Here is a 21,852-nt window from a genome sequence, read left to right on the forward strand (position 1 = left end):
AGGTACTTTGGATGTATACCCTATTGTCTACCCCTGTTTGTCTACATACTGTACACACTTCTTTTGATTGTTTTGAGGTAGCTATTTTCACCAAGTTGTGTATACTTGATTATTTAATTGTGTTATGGTGCCGACACACGCACCGATCCCGGCGTGCGTTGTGGGCTTAACTAGCACACATAGCATCGCATCGTATGCCTTGTGCATACGATGTGCATACGATGCGATGCTATGCTAGAAAAAGCTAGTACAAAAAGTATGTGCAGCACATACTTTTTGTACTGTGCGATGGGGTGCCGCGGGAGCGCGCGCCCCATCGTATAGCATCGCACCGCCGGGATCGGTGCGTGTGTGGGCACCTTTATTGTGAAATGCTATGCTGTATTGAAAGTATGCTATAATTCAATAAAAAAAAAAAAAAAACATGGGCCAACATCCACACCAGAAAAAGGCAGTTAACATCGAATTGGAGCCGTAAATGGGTCAATGACTCATATACATATATACGTTAGAAGCGAATGGGTGAATCACTGCTAGTGCCATTCCTAATATAGAGAAGGAAGATGACAAAAATACATGCCTAAAAATTGTGGCAGTAGGATTGCTATATAAAGCCGCAATTATAGTACAGGTACTTCATCCTGAAAGCCACAGCCTATTAGGGTCTCTTTAAGGAACTGCCTATGATGGCAGTCACTCACCTTCTTAGCATCCAAAGAAAAGTGAATCTTCAACTGGTATCACTTCAGAATTAGTTCTGCCTGCAACTAACAAAGTCCACCTGGTCTGGTTGGCTCAACTGGGGAATCAAAGGGAACAAGTAATCATTTTAGCTTAAATTTTAATGTTAGCATTAAATTGAGCTATTGCTGGAGACAGGAAATTGGGATAATTTCCCAGCTTGGCCAACATTATAATTTAGGCCTTCAGCATTTATATCGGAAAAGTGGCCTTGTGTGAAGCAAAGTTAAACACGGGTGCAACAGTAGTACAAAGCATTTATAAAGTAGTTCATGAATATATCTGGACAAGGAGCCATCCCCACAAGGCAGCACCTTAATTATAGCAAGTTTCTTGCTTCATCCACGGGGTGTTAAGGACATACCAGAAAATCTACCTTTCCCAGGTGAAGACCTCTTAGGTGCTAAAAACCTGCCCCAACCTATTTTCCAAAAATATTAAATTTCTGTCTGAGTTTTGGAAGGGTGGACCAAAAACAAATTTTGTAACTGGTTCCTTATGGATACTCTCTTCCAATGAGTCCTGGAGGTTGGACTCTGTTTAAAGATTCAACTGGTTCCAGTTCACACTGCTGGTGCATAGTTTGCCTGGCCATGAAGTACAGTTTTGATGGCTGGAGGTCGTAACAGTAATATTCTGGATGGTGTTAGTTGCTTTTTAAGAAGCAAGAGCGGCCATTAATTATTGAGCTACTTCAGAAGATGACAACAAGAGGTTGAGGATTTATCATACTATTTCTGCATAATCCAGCCAGACAATGAGAATGAGCTCTGATTGGCGAGTATCCTGAAGCAACCATTTGTACAATATGCACGAGAGAAGTCTTTAACTGACGGAGAATGGACACTCCACAAGTCATTCAATGATATGCCGCTGATCGAACTAAGTATAACGGAAGGGTCAGTTTATTCTATAGAAACAGACCCTGACAAGAAACAGACCCTGACAACCTGGCTAATATGCTATCTGAGGCTATAATAAACTCATCAAATGACCTCATTTAATCTTTTTGGACAACCTCAAAATCTTCTCGGCAAAATACATTTTGGTGTGTATAGGGAGATCACATTGACCAATTTACTGTCCAATTGACCAACTAAAATGATGGGTAAATGACTCTTATGGAACAATACAGCCACTCTTTTCCTTTTGTATGGGCTGTTGGCAAAACAGTATAACTGTAATGATTTGGCTGCAACTAAACACAAGGAAATTTGGATAGGTTGTTATGAGACTTGAAGGAGCAGGATACCAGGCCCACACTCTTTGCTCTAACATTCTGAGCAGCAGTGTTATCTAAATAATGTAAGAAGTACAATAGAACATGGCATATTTTTAACATTCACCAGCAATAAGTGTCAAGTTCAAGATTTTGTAATCACCATGAAACACACACACATGTATGTATGTATGTATGTATGTATGTATATATATATATATGTATATATATATATATGTATGTATATATATATATATGTATATATGTATATATATATATATATATATATATATATATATATATATATATATATATATATATATATATATATATATATATATATATATATATATATATATATATATATATATATATATATATATATATATATATATTAGTGGCTTTAGGCCAGTCCTGGGTCAGGAACTAGCAGTAAATACAAGAGTGTCCCATTCTGCCAACAACTTGACTACAGCCTCAATGTATGAGATAAAAAGCATCTTCGTTAACCAACGTTTAAGTGGAAAGTCACAGCAGTAGGGTATATAATTATGTCTAAGAGTGGTAGTGATCGCTTGGTAAAAATCGACGAGCCTCCTAGGCACAACAAGCTGAAGGTATAGATGACCTATCTCAGGATCTTCTCCTTGATGTTAAAGCAGTGCAATAAAGCATCTTAATGTAGTTGCCAGGCAGAAGAGCCGGGATGTGGTCATTTGGTTTACAGCATGATGGTCAACAGTCATTAGGTCGACATGGTTCTAGGTCGAAAGGTCGTTAGTTCGATGGTGTCTAGGTCGACAGTCAAACGGTCGACATGGGTTTTTTCACCTTTTTTTAAGCCGACATGTGCCGACAGGCAGTATTTCATGCCCTACCATCCACTAGGGCGTGGTGGGAGAATAAAATAGGGTGCCTTGCGTAGCGTGGCACCGTGCCTTACGGATTGCGAGCACAGCGAGCGATGCAAGGGGATATGGTGCACTTTAAACTGTGTCCATGTCGACTGTGTTGACATTTAGGTAAAAAAAACTGTGAAAAACCCCATGTCGACCTAATGACCTGTTGAACTAACGACCTGTCGAACTAATGACCTTTCGACCTATTACCATGTCGACCATCATGCTGTAGACCTAATGATCCCAACCCGAAGAGCCAATCAATCAGCAAGTCCTGTGAAAGGCAGTGGGCATGAACTTAAGAGAAACCCTCCTCATTAAAGACAATGATACAAATATTCAGGTTAATTCTCCAAAATCAATCCTCCTTATGTACCATTTTGATGACACTTCAGCTTGGAAGTTAGCATCAGTTGTGCGTTTATGGAAGATTGTGCATGTTTCCCTCCAGATGATTTGTACAGCCACCTAACCCTCAAAATATAGTGAATACTTGAATTAGTAGTGATGAGAGCGTTTGTATCCAGATCTAGGCCCAAGTCAGCAGAAGTAATAACACCACATTATTCTGCAGTCATGGAAGTTGCCCCAGATGAAATATAAGACACCAGCCCTGGTTTAAAGTAGGGATGTGCACCGGGCACTTTTCGTGTTCCGTGAAACACGTTTTGGGTCTGTATCTCGGGCAGTGTTTTGGGTCTGGATCCGTTCCAAAACACCACCATTTTCGTGTTTCAGGTTCTGATTTTATTTATTTTTTTAAACTGTTAAAATCGCAGAATTTAGTGGGGTTTTTTTTTTGCTCCTATGCTATTATTAACCTCAATAACATTAATTTCCAGTCTATTCTGAACACCTCACAATATTGTTTTTATGGCAAAGGGTTGCACCGAGGTAGCTGGATAACTATGCTGAGCCACACAAGTGTGCGGCACAAACGTGGTTCATCTAGGAATGGCACTGCAGCAGCAGACAGGATGGTTGTTTGAAAAACTAGGCCCCAAAAAACACATAATGGCAAAAAAGACGTGTAAATAGGACATGGCCACTTTAACAAACCAATCATTTTTGCCACAGAGTCTGCCACACGACTGTGGCTGGAATGATTGATTCTTTTTTTTTTGTGGGGCCCAAACAAACCAATTCACCTCTCCCTGTACAAACTGGCTCTGTCGTCCTCATCTAATTCATTTTGATGAACATCATCTTCTCCACATTTTGCAGAAGCAACCTTCTACACTGCTCACTGACCAGGTTTCCCACTGCACTAAAAACTCTTTCAAAGTACATACTGGAGGGGGGGACAACTCAGGTTAAATAGAGCCAGTTTGACTTTGTACAGGGGCTTCCAAACTGCCTTTTTTGTCCTGCCAGTACAGGTAAGGACTGTCTGACATGTCCACTTGGATGCTGTCACCAAAATAATCACTCCAGCACAGTGATGGGAAGGTCCAGCATTGCAACCATCAACACCCTTTGACTCTCCTTGGGGATTTGTGATACCGTGTCTTTAGAAGGCTGAGTCGTTTGCTGTCTTTTTTTTGACAGCTTAACTCGCTTTACATTTCTAGGGGGGGGGGGGGGGGGGGTAGGAGGATGAGGATGAGGAGGAGGGCTGTGATCGTCCTGTGAAGCTGGACCACTAGTCAAGAACATAGGCCAGGCCCTTAGCCATTGCGTGTGGTAGATGGCATATTGGCAAGCTTACGTCGGTCCTCCAAGGATTTACATTTATTTTTTTCTTAAACGTCCTCAACTTTGCTTTCTTGGATTTCACAAGCCCTCAACGATGACATTGGGCATCAGCATTGCCAGAAGACGTTGATGGCAATTCATCATCATGTTCTATGTCTTGACTAGTGGCAGCAGCTTCAGCACTTGAAGGAATGATTCTTGTACTATTGGAGCCTTCATACTTTGGTTCTCCATTATCTTTCTGGAGTACAGCCACACAGCAGCAGAGACACAGAAAAAAAAGTGTGCACTGTGCACACAGGTGAGTTGAGACTTGTAGTACACTGGCCTTTCCCAGCTGAGGTGAGACTTTTAGTACCCTGTCCCGGCTAACAATCATAGCAGCAGACATAGAAACATTTTAAAGGATTATTAATAAGTCAGTAACCCCTTTATTATAAAATAAAAAATGATATTTTGCACAAATGAGACTTGTAGTACCCTGTTCCAGCTTAGTCACACAGCAGCAGACACAGAAAAATTGAAAAGGATTATTATTAAGGAATTTGGTGGTAGGGACTGGAAAACAGGTAAATCAATCTATATGAGGTACAGGCACAGACTACAGGGATAAATATAGAATACACAGCACAGCCTCTGTCAGTGTACCACCACACTATACTACACTAACACAGTCAGACTCAGCAGGTTGTCACGATCAGCAATGTAGTAGTTAAAACTGCTACACCACGCAGGTTGCACAGCAGGGTGGGAGAGTAAGCACACGGGCGGGCACCAGGGAAGACAGCCAGATGTGCACACTGTTCAATCTCCTAGACTGGAGTGAACATGGCGCCTGCCCGTCCGTCCGTCCTTATTTACATATAGTTAAGTTGTCCAGATCTCGCAAGATCCGACAGCAGGATCTCGCGAGCGCCGGAAAGGTGCGCTCCAAGTCTGGGCGGAAAAACCCGAACAGGCTTGTGACCGCGTTTGGATTCCCCGATTCCGGACACGCTCATCTCTATTTTAAAGGCAGGGAATAATAAATTGTGGTGTTTAACTTTCTTTGTGGGGTATATGTAGTAAAAGATGAAAAACGGAATCACAACATTTAAGGAGGACCAGAAGACTGTGGCATTAGCCAGGAAGACACATGCAGTGTGACCTGCACAGGTGGAAATATGGCATGAAATCAGGGAGATGGCCAACCCCCCTGGAACAATATAAAGTAGTTGAAGCACTCACCAGGTGGCAGGAGAAGGTATAAAGACTAAAAGCATGAGCCTGATGAAATGCAATATACTGATGAGGTGCAAATCTTGTAAATCTGATAAATCTATGACCCAGAGCTCAGCTGAGCTAAATCTAGGAGCATGATAGTTACATACTTCAATACACCTTGACAGTATACTTTATCCACAGGGAGTAGTATGCTGGCAGATAACAATGCCTGGGACACTTTAGCTACCACAGGGAAAGGTAGTCATGACAATCTAGCATGAAACATCTGTGAACAGCAGTGGTATGTGCCCTTCTATGCGTGTTCTCTCAGCCTACCGCCAGGTTATCAGTGATGTTGCAGGATCTTCATTGAGGAAGTCTTCTATGAGCAGAAGTGTGGAGGGTCTGCCTTGGGCAGGTATGGTGGCAAGTGAGCCAAAATCCTAGACCTTCATTATCAAACACTTTCCATTTGCAATTAAAGTTTGTGGGTTTGCACGTAAAGTAGGCCTAAAGCAAGTAACTCCTCAAATCCTATAGATTGTAAGCTTGCAGCAGGGCCCTCTTACCTCCAAGTCTGTTACCCAGTTTGTTTATCTCTGTTTACAATTGTAAAGCGCAATGGAATCTGCTGCGCTATATAAGAAACTGTAAATAAATAAATGTAGCCACAAGTCCTTCCAGTCGGGCCAGACAGTAGCAGAGAGCTGCCAGGCTCTAAATATGATGTACGGGGAGTGGGGAAGCCCTTGCAATGCACCTGGGAACTGCTATGATGATGAAGGTCTTCAGAAAATATGTGCAGCAGCTAGGCCATGATCACAAAACACCCTTGATATTAAATACAAAACATAATATTCTACTTTAACACACAGGTTTAGTGAAACAGCCCCATTTTGCCAAAAAAAAGCCACAACTTGTGCCTGCTTATTGAGAATAATTGGATAGCCCTCAGGCAAAGCATTTATTGGTGTTAGTGATCACCGGTAATTTACATACTGAGTTGGAGTTCTGAAAAAATGAAAAAAAATTAATTTTTCATTTTCACAGCTCAGTTGTATCAAAATTGGTGAAACCCCTGGGGGTTTGAAATGTACACTATACCCCTAGATGAATTCCCTGAGGGGTGTAGTTTGCAAAATGGGGTCACTTGTGGGGGGCTTCCACTGTATTGGTGCTTTGGGGGTCTTGCTAATGCGACATAGCACCCACCAAAATTCCACCAGAATCTGAGCTGCAAAATACAAAAATCACTCCTTCCCTTCTGAGTCCTGCCATGCACCCAAATGGTATTTTTTGGTCACATGTGAGGCATTGCCGTACTCGGGAGAAATTGGGGCACAGATTTTGGGGTGCTTTGTCTCCTTCATTCCTTGTGAAAATGAAAAATTTGGAGCCAGAACTGCATTTTTGTTTAAAAAATTTAATTTTTCATTTTCACAGCTCAGTTGTATCAAAATTGGTGAAACCCCTGGGGGTTTGAAATGTACACTATACCCCTTGATGAATTCCCTGAAGGGTGTAGTTTGCAAAATGGGGTCACTTGTGGGGGGGTTCCACTGTATGGGTGTTTCGGGGGTCATTCAACCAGAATCTGTGCTGCAAAATCCAAATATCACTCCTTCCCTTCTGAGTCCTGCCATGCACCCAACTGGTATTTTTTGGTCACATGTGAGGCATTGCCGTACTCGGGAGAAATTGGGGCACAGATTTTGGGGTGCTTGGTCTCCTTCATTCCTTGTGAAAATGAAAAATTTTGAGCCAGATCTGCATTCGGGGGGCTGCCGGGAGGGAGGGGGGCTGCCGGGTGGGAGGGGGGGGGGGCTGGCGATCGGTGGTGATCGGTGCTGTACTTAACAGCACCGATCACTGTGTTACCGAGCGGCTTAGCCGCCGGTAACACAGAAAACGCTGCAATTGGCTGTTCACATTTGAACAGGCGATCGCCGCGAGGGGGGGGGATGTCTGCTGTCAGGGACAGCAGACATCTCCAAACTGTCACCGCGTCTTAGCCACAGGTCTCGCTGTTTTGGGGAATTCTCGCCGTCCTGTGACGGCGAGTATTTCCCCAGAACGTTGAATAGGGCGAGCGGCCGGCGCGGGGGTTAAACAGCGAGGATCGCTGGTTTTCTGCAATCCTCGCTGTTTAACCCCCTCGCTGCGGCATTACCTTTATGTGGTAATATGCATAGGACTAGTAGAAACACTGTTTCTAACTGACTATAAACTGTATTATAGAAATTGAGAAATAACTCAGTTTTCTGACAGAGTACTAATTGTGTATATCATGCCCCTCCCCCAGGTACAATATTTCTTCAAGATTCTGGACAACTGAAGCTCCACAAAAGAAAGCAAGAAACAAGAATTGATTTATTCATTTTATTGTCTGATGTTTTGACTTGGAGCACTGTACTCCTTGCAGATATTACAGATGTTTAAACAATGTGCGCACAGTAGACATATAATACATCCTATGGGATACTGCATTGCATTTTTTAAAATAAAGATTTATTTTTCAACACGTGACTTTGGTTTATTTCATACATTACTTTTCTTGAAGAAAAATAAAAATTGTACAACTGCATAAATATAAAATTCTTCCACCATGAACATGGTTAAAACATTTGTAAAGACAGCACCAAAACTATGATGCTTTTTGAAAAACAAAAATATATATATACCTCAAAACAATTTGCCATATTGTAGGCAAAAAGTGACAGTCAGAACCAGGCATCAACACACCTTCATAACGCACATAAGAAATAAGGGGAGGGGGAGGGAATTAATTATAAAAGCATTAAGTACAAAGCACAGCACAACCCATTACCGCTCGCATTTGTGAATCTAAAGTTAGGCTAAAAAAAAAAAAAAAAAAAAAAGAAAGAATGCTCCCCTCCCCTCATCTAAATAAAATTAAATCAATGCCACGTACAATGGCTTTATGGAGTGCTATTAAATATTCTTATTGGTTGGCCATCTTTGTTAAAAAGTAGAAACAAAACTACTATGCCAGTTTTATTCCCATTATCGAGTATTTACATCTTGACCTGCAAACCTGCCTGCTCACAAAAATGAACATAGAGAACAAGAAAACATGGCTTGGCAGAAATGATAGAGCCTGCACATATGCTACTGTACAAGTACACAAAAATACACAATGTAGCAATGTTTTGGGGCCAGACACACTGCTTACTACATTTTGATTATGGAATCATAATTTACAGCATAATGGGCATGTCCCAAGGTTCAAGTCATTTATTAGTTCTCATTTACAGTATAATAAATACTTGTTACTATTGCTACACCTTGATTTTACATTCTAACCCTAGTAAATGCAGAAAGCTTGTGTAAAGCATATATATTTAGTGTAGGTCCCATACATGACAGTTTGTTCAAGACTAAAAGTTTTTATCTGGATTTTTTTAGATTACGATACTGCACAGGTTGTGCCTATGATCAGCTACTCTTTATCAGAAACTTCACATCAAAGCGTCCCTGAAAGCGGTCTTTATCGCTATAGCCGATGTTCTGCCCGTATACCTTGCACTCAATACGAACATCTACATTCGTGGTAAGGTTGGGGAACTGCACCGCAATTAGAGGTTGTAGATAGTCTGGATGTAGCAGCCGTCCGTAATAAGGGTAGTAGTTCAAGGGAAATCCGGTATATCCGCCCATCCCAATGTAGGTGATCTCTCTTATGAGAGGTTGATCTTCTTCTCTCTGAGGTGAAAAAAAAAAAGTGGGGGGGGGGGGTGATGGTTAATTAACATATATTAAGTTTGTTATATTTGATGTAAAAAGGAGCAGATTTATCAAAGCTTGGAGATAAAAAACCAGTTTGTTCCCATCAGGACCCCACACAGTTCACGTTTTCGAGGTCACCTGGCAGGTGCACAAGTGCCCTCATTACTCACTGACACATTTTAAGCTAATTAGCTCACTTGTGGGGTCCTGAGGACAGAGTTTGAGAATCTGTGTTCTAATGTATTAACATTTTGTTCCTGGAAGAGTTTACTGTATAAACGCCATTGATATGTCCAGCGTTCTGCCATATAGGGTTGGGCCTGACCACCTCTCAAGTACTTACATTTTGGTAACTGTGGGCCAGACTGAGATGCATTTGCTGCTGCAAATTCATATGCAATAATCATGCGAAAAACAGTAATGCTGCAGCCAGTGGTAGTTTTAGTTGGGATATGGATTGTTAGATAAAAAGTCATTAGGTCGACCACTCAATCGACATGCAGTAAGTTGACACACGGTGCCTCACTGCACACACATTATTCCTGTTCCACGTCATGTGTTGACCAATAGAGGTCAACCTAAAGACAGCATACTGTTTTAGAGATACTCATCGCAGTCATTAGATGTGCCGGATTGTTAGTACTGAAACCTGCCCTCCCAAAAAAAGTCAAACATTTGAGCCGCCACTTCCAACAAGGTCAATCACTTTTCAATTAAATTCTCACTAGGACTGACATTGCAAGATCATATCAGCACAAGTGCAGGGCAATTCAGGGGCACACGCAGTGGCATGAAAAAAAAAAAACACAACCCACTCTCCACTGTGTTCTAAATAGACTATCGATCTCTGAAAATCAGGCCTCATGTTCACATAAGATCCATGGCACAAGGTAAATCATGCCCATTACAAACACAAATTTTAGGATCCCACCTTGTTACATTTGCTTTATGGGTTTTAAAAATACTGGCGGGCAAATGCATCAAAACTTGGAAACAAAGTACCAACCAATTAACTCATAACTATCAGTTACATCCAGTGTTTGAAAAATGACAGGAGCTGATTGCTTGGTATATTCCCTCTATCTACAAGCTTTAATACTGTACATATGCCCAGAAGCCACTGTTGCTTCTGGCTAATACTATGGATAGCAACTGCAAAGAAAGATAACCTAGATTGTAATGTTAACAGAATCGACTGATCATGCAGCGATAGCCATTCATTTTGGAGGTTAGTCCGATGGTGTGTACACACGGTCAGATGTGCTTTAAGATACGATCGGATCGTGGATAGTATCTTAAAGCACATCCGATTTGCATACAAGTCTGCACTATATAGTCAAGGCAGACAAGACTTTCTGCCTTGCGATATGTGAACGTGCATCGGAATTGCAAGGGTTAAAACCCTTGAGATCTGCATCAGATTCGATGTTGACTATATCGTCAACATCAGAAGGCAAAAAGTACCATGTGTACACACTATTAGAAATCCTTACTATTTAAAAAAATATATAATAATAATCTATAGCACATTTTTAATACAAGCAATATAACATTCTAGTAGGATGGGAAAAGTGGAGCTAAACCATTGATCTTACCTTTCCTCCACAGACGATAGGAATGATGTTTGGGTTGTAACTTGTTCCAGGGATTTCCGGAAATGTCGCATTTAGTGGCGGCTACAATAGTGAAATAAGAAGTTAGCTACATTTTTAACCATGTCACAGCTAGGCTGTGAAGGTTTCCATAGGACCTTGGCAAAATAGTCTCACCTGCGGTTTAAATCCCAGGATCCGGTTGAGCTTTATAATCACACAAGGACTGCCAACACCAAAGCCAAAGGTCGGATCCTGCAGGCCAGAGCAGTTCCCAAGCCATTCTCGCTTAAATGTACAGGATATTTTCTTGCCATCAGTTGGACTTACGGGGCCTTGGTCAAAGTAGGATCCAGGAGTCTCTGAAAAGGTTACTTTAGTTAGCAAGTTTTGTACATCTCATGAAATCAGAAATCTTGTGCCTAAGTGTCTGGATCTTAGGTGCATTCATAAGTAGGAAAAAGAAATTAGAGTGTAAAAAGTTAACATACTGCTATTCATGTTAAAAAATTCATGTTAAAAAAACCATAAACACCAAGTAATGATCAGGGTGACAAAATGCCACTAGTACTAGCTTTCACACCGCAAAACCTGCTTTGACTAGGTATTTAAAAAGGGATCAGAGCATGTTTAAACCCTTTCACATTGCATGTAAATACCTGGTCTAAAGCAGGTTGGCGGTGTGAATGTCTTGCTTTGGCAAACCCCCACCCACTCCTACCTGGGCAGCGCTGCTTTAGCGGTGACACGGAGCACAAGGGGGGCTAACCATTCTAGCGACCCCACACAGCCAGTTACCCCCCTCCCTGTGCGGCATCTCCTTCACCACCCGGCCTGGTGTCATCCTCCGCCAGGCCCGCTGCAGCGCCTTACCTCCGAGGCCTCCTCCCGCATCTGTTGTCCTGCGCTCGCACGAGCAGGTCCATGATGGGGAATAAGCTAGTGCCCGGTACTGGAGATTATAGGCTATAGGGCAGCGCTGTGTTATATCAATGGCGGGGTCCCTGCAGCGGATGGGAACTACTAGTTCCCATCCGCTGCAGGGACCCCCTGCCCCCAGAGCTTTACCGTGCATATCCAATGACAGCAGTGCTCATTAAATATTCACTGCACTGGTCCGCTTATTAGATATGCACAGAGCGGACCACTATTGGCTGGGTCCTAAATACCGTTTCAGGCAGCAAAATTGGAAGTGGTAAAATCACTCCACCTTTCAGACCGCACATATTACCATTTTAAAACTGGTAAAAAAAAAAAAAAATCGGCAAAATTACGTGTTTTTTTAAGTGCGGTCTGAAAGGGGCATTATGGTCATAAAACAACTAGGCATCCACAAGCTTTTAATACTATCATCAGTATCTCCTAGAAGTGGGTCAAGCCAACCTAGTAGTATGTACAGACAGTAAGATTTGGCTTCCGATGTTCCCAATATAGGGAACATCGGAAGCCAAATCGCATGCTTTTGTAGGGCTTGCGAGCCCGATGCGCGCTCCTGTGTGAGCGCATATCGGCAGCCAGATAGAGAGGGCAGGCAAGACTATATAGTGCAGATCTGCAATATATAGTCTAAATTGTGCCCCTCTAGCATGCCGTGAGATGAGTCCCGATGCAATCTGATCGCGTCGGGACTCGCATCTCACGGCAGGATCTGCCGTGTGTACACACCTTTACATAAAGGGGCATTATCAGTAAAATGAAACCGGGGAACGTTTTGGGTCTTGGTGACTAAGATACAGTGCAAGCCAACAGGATCTAACATCAGTCATTTATGAGGGAAACATTTTTTTTAATACTCACCTCCACATTCTTTGAAGATCAGTGGGTCAGTTTGTTTGCTGCTGTTATACTTGTCTAGAAATTTAGAAATGCTGCTTACGTATTCTGCATAGGATGAGGGGTCGGTTACTGTATAAGTGATCTCTGTTTTAATTGCTTTGGGGACCTGGGTCAGTCCTTCAATACAAAAAAAAAAAAAATAATTAGATAGAGCAGAGTAATACATTGCAGAACTTTCATATATTAAGCATTATATATAGAAACCTAAAATAGTAAAGGTACAGTTTTAATGCTTGGCACAGCTTAGCAGAACTTGTTAGAATTGCGCCATTTGCCAAAAGTGGGTATCGCTAGTGTTTACATGCAAGAACAATTCATCTGTTGAAGTCAACAGCAACCAGATTATGTCTTATGCAGTCTTAAGGTGCCCATACACTGTACAATTGCTGAGTGCGATGAGTTGCGCGCTCCCGTGCACATCCAAAGAAGTACGTGCTGCACATTCTTTTTTACATTAGATTGCATTGCAAACCCTATGCGATCTAGTCCAAATTGCATACAATTATTTTACTGTGTAGGTGCACCTTGGCCTAGACCAGTGGTGTGTGCCTCCTTGGGGTGCCGCAATTCTCTTGCAGGGGTACCTCGGGTTGGTTGTTCAAGACCACATACAATTATTTAGGATTAAAGTTATGGGCAAAACCAGTGCTAGTAGCTGCCATTCAAAACATGTGGACTATCAGAATCACAGCTGTACATAATTGAACAGGTAGGCGCAAAAAAAGAAGGACGACGAGGTATTGGGAATGGTCTGGTGACATCACTGGTTACTAGTCTTCTGCAGCCCTGAGGCAGGAGGGAGTTACTGATCCCCTACACCAGGCATTCCCAACCACAGTCCTCAAGGCACACCAACAGTGCAGGTTTTAGTGATATCCAGGCTTGAGCACAGGTGACTTACTTAGTACCTGAGTGATTCTGATTAAACCATCTGTGCTGAAGCCTGGATATCACTATAACCTGCAATGTTGGTGTGCCTTAAGGACCGTGGTTGGGAATGCCTGCACTACACTCACTGCAGATAAACAGCCAAGCACCATGCAGTGAGGGACCATGGGCTGTACTAGTGGACTGGATAAGAAGAACACCCCTCCCCCATCACATCCTCGATGCATGGAGGTGTACTTTAAGAGTTTGTGTTCTCCAGTAAATGGATAGGTTGTACACTTCAAAATGGCTAACTCCACTGTGCATAAATAATGGATACACTAGATTTTAGTAAAATAAAGTTTCAGAAGTCACATTGGCAATAGTGCGGCAGTCTACAATGGCTAGCAGGACACAAATTTAAGGTTGCTATGTCTGTGTCAGTCTGTTAAACTAAGTTCAGCAAGATCTATATCTTTTCTTCTAAATTTTTGTAATACCACACTGTGGAACAACCTGTAACACAGGAAAATCCTAGAACAAAACACAATTATAAAATAAAACCACACAACTACATGGTCGCTCTGCTGCATGTTCCTCCTTGATGATTCATCTAGGCCACCGTCGCGGCAGTGTCTGACTGGATATGGACTGGCCTTCCTCTGCCTACAGAGGTGCTTTGTAAACCACCTAAAGCTCCAGCTATTACCACTTATGCTGGATGTACAATATACCTATAGTACATTTGACTAGTATGAAACTTCAATGAACCTTACAGATTTGTTTGGATATGTAATGGTTTATAAATAATTAAATATATCCTTAAAATACAATAAGAACCACCATAAAGCCTAGAAGCCATTTCACATCTGTATTAATGGAATACTTCCATTTTATTTTTATAATTATCATGGGGTTTTATTTAAGAACAAGCATCATACTTTTATGAAAAAAAAATTGTATCCAAAAAAAAAAAAAAAACCCATCTTGACAGTGAATCATTAACTAGGTCAGCGAGTCTCAAGGTCATAGCTAGATAGGAAAGTAGAAGTAATCTCTCCTATCCTACATACTACATTTGTCAGCATATTATGGCGGAAGGGGTGGTGGAGAGTCACACAGAGCAAAAAATTTACTTTCCACTATAGCATGTTTCATAGTGCACTCCAGCAGGTTCACGTAAGATAAGACAGAACTTGCTAATACAGTATGCAGAGACATGTGTCACTGGGCCTTTAAACCACACACTGTACATGCAAATTATAAATGTAAATTCATCCAAAATGTTTAATTAACACATTGTGGCAGAAATATTTACATTTATCAGATCTACAGTGCATTAACATACTGCAACACTGATAAGCTGGAAAGTAGCAGTTCGAAGGAGATTTAGCCTCGCCAGACTACTGAATAATGTAGTATTTGTGTTGTGTGTACATACACTGTCAATATTTCAATTATTTCTCAGCTACTCTTGGCACTTTAGCTTCATCTACTAACCTGGAGGCACAAGAAGAATCTCTAAAGTACTATGTGCTGTGGTTTTTCAGTTACAATATGCTTTGTTCATTATTAAATTTGATTTAAAAAAAAAACAACACTTATGTACAATAAATAAGTGATGTATGGAAGAATAAAGGAAATTTGACAGGGTTCCACAGGAACATAGAATATTTTAAATCAATTCTGTCCATATTAGAGAAGATTTCCACTGTAAGAATAAATTTGGTACTTGTGTACTAGCACGGCACCCATCGCATCGCAGACCATATCGCATGCGATGCGATATTGGCCGATGTTGTACAATGGCATACAATTTTAAAATTGTATGCCATTGAATATGGCATACAATGTGATGCGATTATAAATTGTATAAGCACCCTAATGGGTGCTTAAAATGCACCCCCCCAAGTATAAACGTGAACCCGAAGCATGGCGAGCGCAGCGGTACGCGTCCTACGACCTTTTCATACCCCCACTATATATATCCTACTTTCACTGAAATAGAATAAAGGAGACTATGATAAGACACCCACTACCATTGTGAAAACCCATTCCATGTGTTATTTTATATTTCTTATACACACACACTATGTTCCAGTCTCAGTCACATCTCAAAATGGCCATTCAGGTCAATATTCATAGAAGACAGAGGGGGCACTTACCAGGTTCTTACATATCAGTCAATTAGATCTGTAAGAATTAAACCTATAGGTTTGCAGCAAATCTAAATCCTGGTGCCCTCTGTAAGCACCGTCTGGCCAGAAGTACAACTACAAAGTATGCAAAAATCAGCATCACCCAGATAATAAAATAAAGGGGTCTCCGATCATAATCAATGGCTTATCATGAGGACAATGGAATAAGCCATCAAAACATTGATTATCACGAGATTTGCTTATCTTATTATATAAGAGACTACTGTAATTATGTATTACACATACTATAGCTACATGGGCACTGGAAATTTAACAATGCCAAACATAACTTTGTTGGAACTCACAATAGAGAAATTATATATATATATATATATATATATATATATATATATATATATGACACTTCATGAGTCAAAGCTTCCCCCTCCCCCCAGTGTTACTAGAGGGCTATATTGGGATGCCTGTGGTCTCATTTTGTGAAGTTACTCCTGTTAATATTATACATATCCAGCAAGGCTTGTACCAGCTGCTCACCTCTTATCAAGGACAGAATGGGGCTGCTTGTGAACCCAGGCATGCCACAGTGCACTCATGCGACCAGGGAGGAACTACCACTGCTCATGGGGGCCTGGCCTAATGCCCATTTATCTAAATACTGGCCATGGACAGGCAGGGGGCATAAACAAAGAGCAGGAAGGCTGTCTGGCCAGACCTGCCCAACAGGCCCTTCTGGCATTAGCCGGGAGTGGCAGATGGCTAGTCCAGCCCTCCTTACACATCACAGGGTCGGGTTCCTTTTCGTAACCTCTGTCCCTGTGATTTTTGATACATTACAGCAGTGGGTGTGGTTCATAGGGTTTTTGCCCCGAATGCCGAGGACATGGGCACCGTATCAGTGGACTGCATCCCCCCACATGGCTCACTGCGCTCGCCATGCTTTGGGCAAGGCACCTGTCGACACATGTCTGCTCCAAAAAAAAATAAAAAATCTATGAAAAACCCATGTCGACCTAGACCCATGTTGACATTTTGAGTGTGTTGACCTAGGGCCTGTCGACCTTCATGATCGACCTTCCTGTGGTCGATCTAGTGACCATATACACCAGCAGTGATCCTGGTATTGAGATACATACAAAAAGGGTCATGGCAAGTCAGCACTATGGGTCACCCCTCAGTGGGTAACACCTGGGTGCGGCCTCACATAGTAAGAGTTAATATTTTATTTCAGTTAATAGCTGTGACAGGAAGGTCTAAAAGTTGATACATATGCCCCTATTTTCAATTCTTCCTGTTTACTTTACCCCCCCCCCCCCTCGCATTGAATACACCTAATAAGCTGCACTTTTACAGGTACAAGCTATTGCACTAGCAATAGGAATCACCATATAGTCATGCTGCATGCATCAATGGAGACCAAACCAATTATGCAGTCAACCCGATTATCGATCACTAGCTACTGAAAAGCAAATAGGTGGGAATGAAGCCCAGAGATACACAGACTGCAAACATAGTATTACCTGGTGGTGCCACACGATCTTGATACTTTGGTTCATAATCACTGATTGTTAATAGAAGCACTTGAATGGTCCCAATAAATATACCAGCTAGACAGCCATAGAAGATGAAATAGAACAGTAAGATTTTAACTGAAAAATAAAAAAGGTGGAAAAATGTTTAGGTCAGTAAAACACATTTTCCTGCAATCACATACCTCAAACAGTAACTTTAAAAGCAACGTTTAGTACAAAAAGGCACAAAGTACTATAGTTACAATATAACTTCATCTTAGAACAATGTCAACTAACAAGTTAATTTGTGACATAAACCAGAGTAAACTAACATTTTTAGCATTTGAACCTTCAGGCTTAACTTGTACGTAGAAAGGTAGAAGTATCTTCACTGCATGGTTGAATAAATGGCTATTGTGTAACAATACACCTAGTCTCACAGAGGCCTAGTCGCATTGTACTTTCCCTCATGTGAGGAAGTGGCATGCTCATAGTTAAAGTTGGTATCCAGGCAGCATTGAGCAAGTGTCAGTGACGTCAGGGAGATTTGGAAATTTTTTCCACAGCTCAGACTATAGGAGAGAAGCACCATTGCTGCTAAGCAAACACGCTGCCTGTGAATTCTGCCAGGCTTCAGGCTGCTTGTCACTGTAATTCCAAACAGGGTATGTTTTGCATATGGAAAGTGTTCTGCATACCACATACGACATTGTATAGAAGTACAACAAGATAAACACTGCAACCTTTCATTAACACATTCAGTGGATTGTAAGCTAAAACAGATATCGATTCCAATGTCTTTAATTAGATCATTTTGCTTCTGGCAACAAGAAACACTGCTGGCACAAATGCCCTCTGCAAAGTCTCAGCTACAGTCATGCAATGTAGTGTACTACCAACCTCAGTTGTGACAGGATTACCTGTGATGTTCAGTATTTACTAAACATCTGTATAGATTGGAATATGTATACTTTATTATAAATATTTAATATAATTAGCATATGTATTTTTAGTATACTTTATTCAGAAATATAGAACAACGACACTTGCCCAGTTACTTACATATCAAGAAAGGCTTTAAGAATCATACTATAAGTTTGGCAATAAAAATAAGAATTGATGAGGCATGTACTGTATATAGCATGTCAGACTATAGGTATATGGTCCAGGCAACCATGCTATGCTGCTGCTGCAAGCTTAGTATGAACTACACATCCCAGCATGCACTGCATCAGTTTTAGCATGGCCAAACAGTAAATCTGTAGCAGGGCATGCTGGGATAGTGTAGTTCAACAACAGCTGGAGTGTCAAGGTTAGCCTTCACCGGTATAGAGTATATTATGATGTATAGGATCCCTGTCAAAAAGGAAGGAGCAGTCAAAGGTCAGTATGTCAGAATTCCATACAAACAAAACATGGCCTTCCATACAAACAAAACCAAATGAACTTGTAAAATATATGAACTGGAAAGGTAGGGACTATGGGTCAGATGCACTAAGCTTCAAAAGTGATAAAATGGAGTGATAAACAACCAATCAGCTCCCACCTGACATTTTTCAAACACAGACATTTAGGAGCTGATTGGCTGGCTGTTTAATCACTCTCCATTTTATCACTTTTGAAGATTAGTGCATCTGGCCCTATATCTAGATTGTTTTTCCCCCTAATGAAAAGTCAAATACAAAGCAACTGTACAGAAGAGATTTAGTGGACCGGTCAAAATATATAGTAGTTATTTGCATAAGCCTAATACAACAGCCATGTTTGATCAAGTTGTCACATTTAATAAACTGCTCATTTATACAAGTTCTATTTGAAAGGAGCCCAACAAAAAAAAGGCAGTCGCCATACTTGTATTTTATAAGAATAAATACAGGTAAATTAGGAGTCAGCTGAGCAAAGTACAGTGGGCAGCCCATAATGTGAACAGCACAACAAAAACACTAGATGCAACACAGCATAGGGGGATATTATAAATGCCATACTTCACAACATCAATGTAATATGTTAGGACCTGGTGAAGCATAAGAAACAGCACATAACACAACAATATCTAATTAAGACTGCAGGTATGCGCAAGGCTAATGCAAAGCAGATTAAGGAATTTCTAATTCCTGATCCATAGTGCACATTGGAGGCCCAACTCCAGTTACAGCAGTTGCTGGGTTGCTAGGATACCTTTGGAGGGACCTATTCATTCCTGACCATTCCTTTTCCTCCATCTAGTTCTATGTAAACCACTACATCGTCTGTATATGTAAATATTTTATTGCCATCTCACACCCACCTGTATACCCTTCCTGAGCATTCACCACGCACCTATCCTGTCACCTTGACTAACCTTGAGCAGTGATGCCCAGATTACCCTCTCAGATTACCCCTGACAATGAGAAAAGCGCTGTCTCTATCCTCAAACCATGCCTCAAGGTATCTATTACGGTAGTCGAGCTCATCACCACTATCCTGCTGCCCATCCCCCAGCATCTACTATTTGCCATCTGCGTATTTTCCATTGCAAACCAACAACTGCAATGAGCCACCCCCCTTGTGAGTTGTGTAGTGGGTGACGATGACACACACACACAGGGCTTTCCACTCCCTCTTGTCTCAGCTCTTATAGATTGGCTACATCGGCGTCCTTCAAAATGACCTCCCCCCCCCCCCCTCCCTTTTTCCAAAAAAAGAAAAAAGGCAGAAGTGAGAGGATGTAGCTGAGCAGAACATAAGATATAACAATAATGATAATAAGTGTGGGCAGCTAGGAGGCATGGTGCCATCACATAACAGGGGAATCCGGGCATCAGCCTCAGCAGCAAGCGCCCTCCTGGCACCGGGCAGACAGAGGACACGTCCATGTAACCTTGCAGTCATCCATCTGGGTGGCAACATGGGCACACCGGCCAGAGGCAGTAGCATGGGATACTTACACCAGCTGCCACCTGTCCTGCCCACGAACTCCTTCTTATCCGGGTTCCAGATGAATTTCTTCCATCCCCCATCAGACTCCTTGGCTTTATCCCTGGCCATGCTGTCTGATCTGTGCCCTTTAGATTGTGCTTGGCACGGAGGTGTGTGGTGCCCTGCGGCTGCTTCCTTCTGCCCAGCAGAGCCGGTGTTTAAGGCGGAGGGTGTGCGGCTGCGGCTGCTGGGAGGGGGGGCAGAGGCAGCACTTGCGGTGTTACAATGCCCGGTGCTGCCGGTGAGAATGGACGGGAGAAAGAAATTCGGAGCCGGCGAGGTCCTGTGTTCCTCTGCACTTCCTAATATATGTCTCCTCTGCTATGCAGGGCGGGACCGGGAACGCGGGGCCAATAGCAGAGTGATATGGAGATGCGGGAGGGGGCGGGGCCTGCACACTGCAGATCGGAGCCGGAGGCGGCGGCGGCGGCGGGCGGTGACTCAGTGACAGTGTGTGAGTGCGGGAAGTGTGCTGCGCTGGCCCCTCCTCCCTGTCTATACACCAAGGTGGCACAGTTACACACAGTACGAGGCTGGCCTGGAAGCAATGGAGGAGACCCCACTGAACAGAACATGTACTGTGTCTGTGCCCAGTCACAGGAGGGGGCATGATGAAGGCACCTGCCATCCCTCAGTCTAAGCAAGTGGCCAGCAAACACCCACCATGTAGTCACCATAAGATCACTCGGACCCTCCTGCCGTGTAGACGTCTTACGAGGCAGCGGAAGGGTTAATACAGGGGCTGTGCTGTGTCAGGTGGGCACAGGGATGGGTCACGACTCCAGCAGCACGCCCATGCCCGGGCGGCGGGTGGAGGGTACTCCTCCATGCGCCTCTGTCTGTTATCCCAGACATACGGCTGCTGCTGAAAAAATACACTGGATGAAGGACGTGAGGAGAGAGATCCCGCACCTGCCTCAGAGGCGGGGGAGCAGCAGCACATAGAAATGCTGAGTGTGTGAGAGTCAGCTAGTACAGTATCTGCGGGAGGTTATGGCAGGAGTAGCATTCCCTGTATTACAGCAGCCTGTCAGGGGACTGATAGTCCATAGCACATACTGCTCAGGTACATTTCCACAGGACAACGCCCAGATCCTAATGCAATAGGTTTGCCTGGAGCAAATAATAATAATGTGCAGGTTCCCTGATCCCTGTTTCATCACCCCATGCCTAATCCCTTGCAGGTGTATTGTTTTGAAAGGGTGAGCAAGTCTAATGGGGGAAAGGATGTATTTTGTAAGATGTGAAGTAGGAGGAGACTAGAGATTTATCTGGCATCCCTTGGAAGTCGTGACTGGGAAAGGTATCTTGGTTTCTTCACCTATTTGCCCTTCAAAAACTTTTCAGTCATTCCCCCTCCCTATGCCCACGTCACGTGACATGTGAGTGGCCAAGCGTTACACTTTAATACATAGAGCCGCCCACAGC

At 42.5% G+C, this 21,852-nt stretch overlaps 2 protein-coding genes across 2 annotated transcripts in view; one reads left to right on the forward strand and one right to left on the reverse strand.

The window, feature by feature from the left end:
• NME7 (NME/NM23 family member 7) overlaps positions 1-8,276 on the forward strand; it is a 154,482-nt gene extending 146,206 nt beyond the window's left edge. Inside the window, exon 12 of the mRNA XM_083172687.1 lies at positions 8,060-8,276. Within this exon, the coding sequence (XP_083028813.1) occupies positions 8,060-8,092 (33 nt within the window). The 3' untranslated portion in view covers positions 8,093-8,276. The remainder of the gene's footprint in view (positions 1-8,059) is intronic.
• On the reverse strand, positions 8,123-20,753 carry ATP1B1 (ATPase Na+/K+ transporting subunit beta 1). Its single transcript, XM_083172688.1, has 6 exons — positions 20,394-20,753; positions 17,476-17,604; positions 12,894-13,049; positions 11,274-11,458; positions 11,100-11,180; positions 8,123-9,480 (listed from the first exon to the last, which is right to left on the reverse strand). The coding sequence occupies exons 1-6, from the start codon at positions 20,491-20,493 to the stop codon at positions 9,214-9,216; spliced, it is 918 nt and encodes a 305-aa protein (XP_083028814.1). The 5' UTR covers positions 20,494-20,753; the 3' UTR covers positions 8,123-9,213.
• Between the last annotated feature and the right edge of the window lie 1,099 nt (positions 20,754-21,852).

The sequence above is a fragment of the Crinia signifera genome, chromosome 2 (genome assembly GCF_055691185.1).
Source record: "Crinia signifera chromosome 2, ASM5569118v1, whole genome shotgun sequence".
Lineage (NCBI taxonomy): Eukaryota > Metazoa > Chordata > Amphibia > Anura > Myobatrachidae > Crinia > Crinia signifera.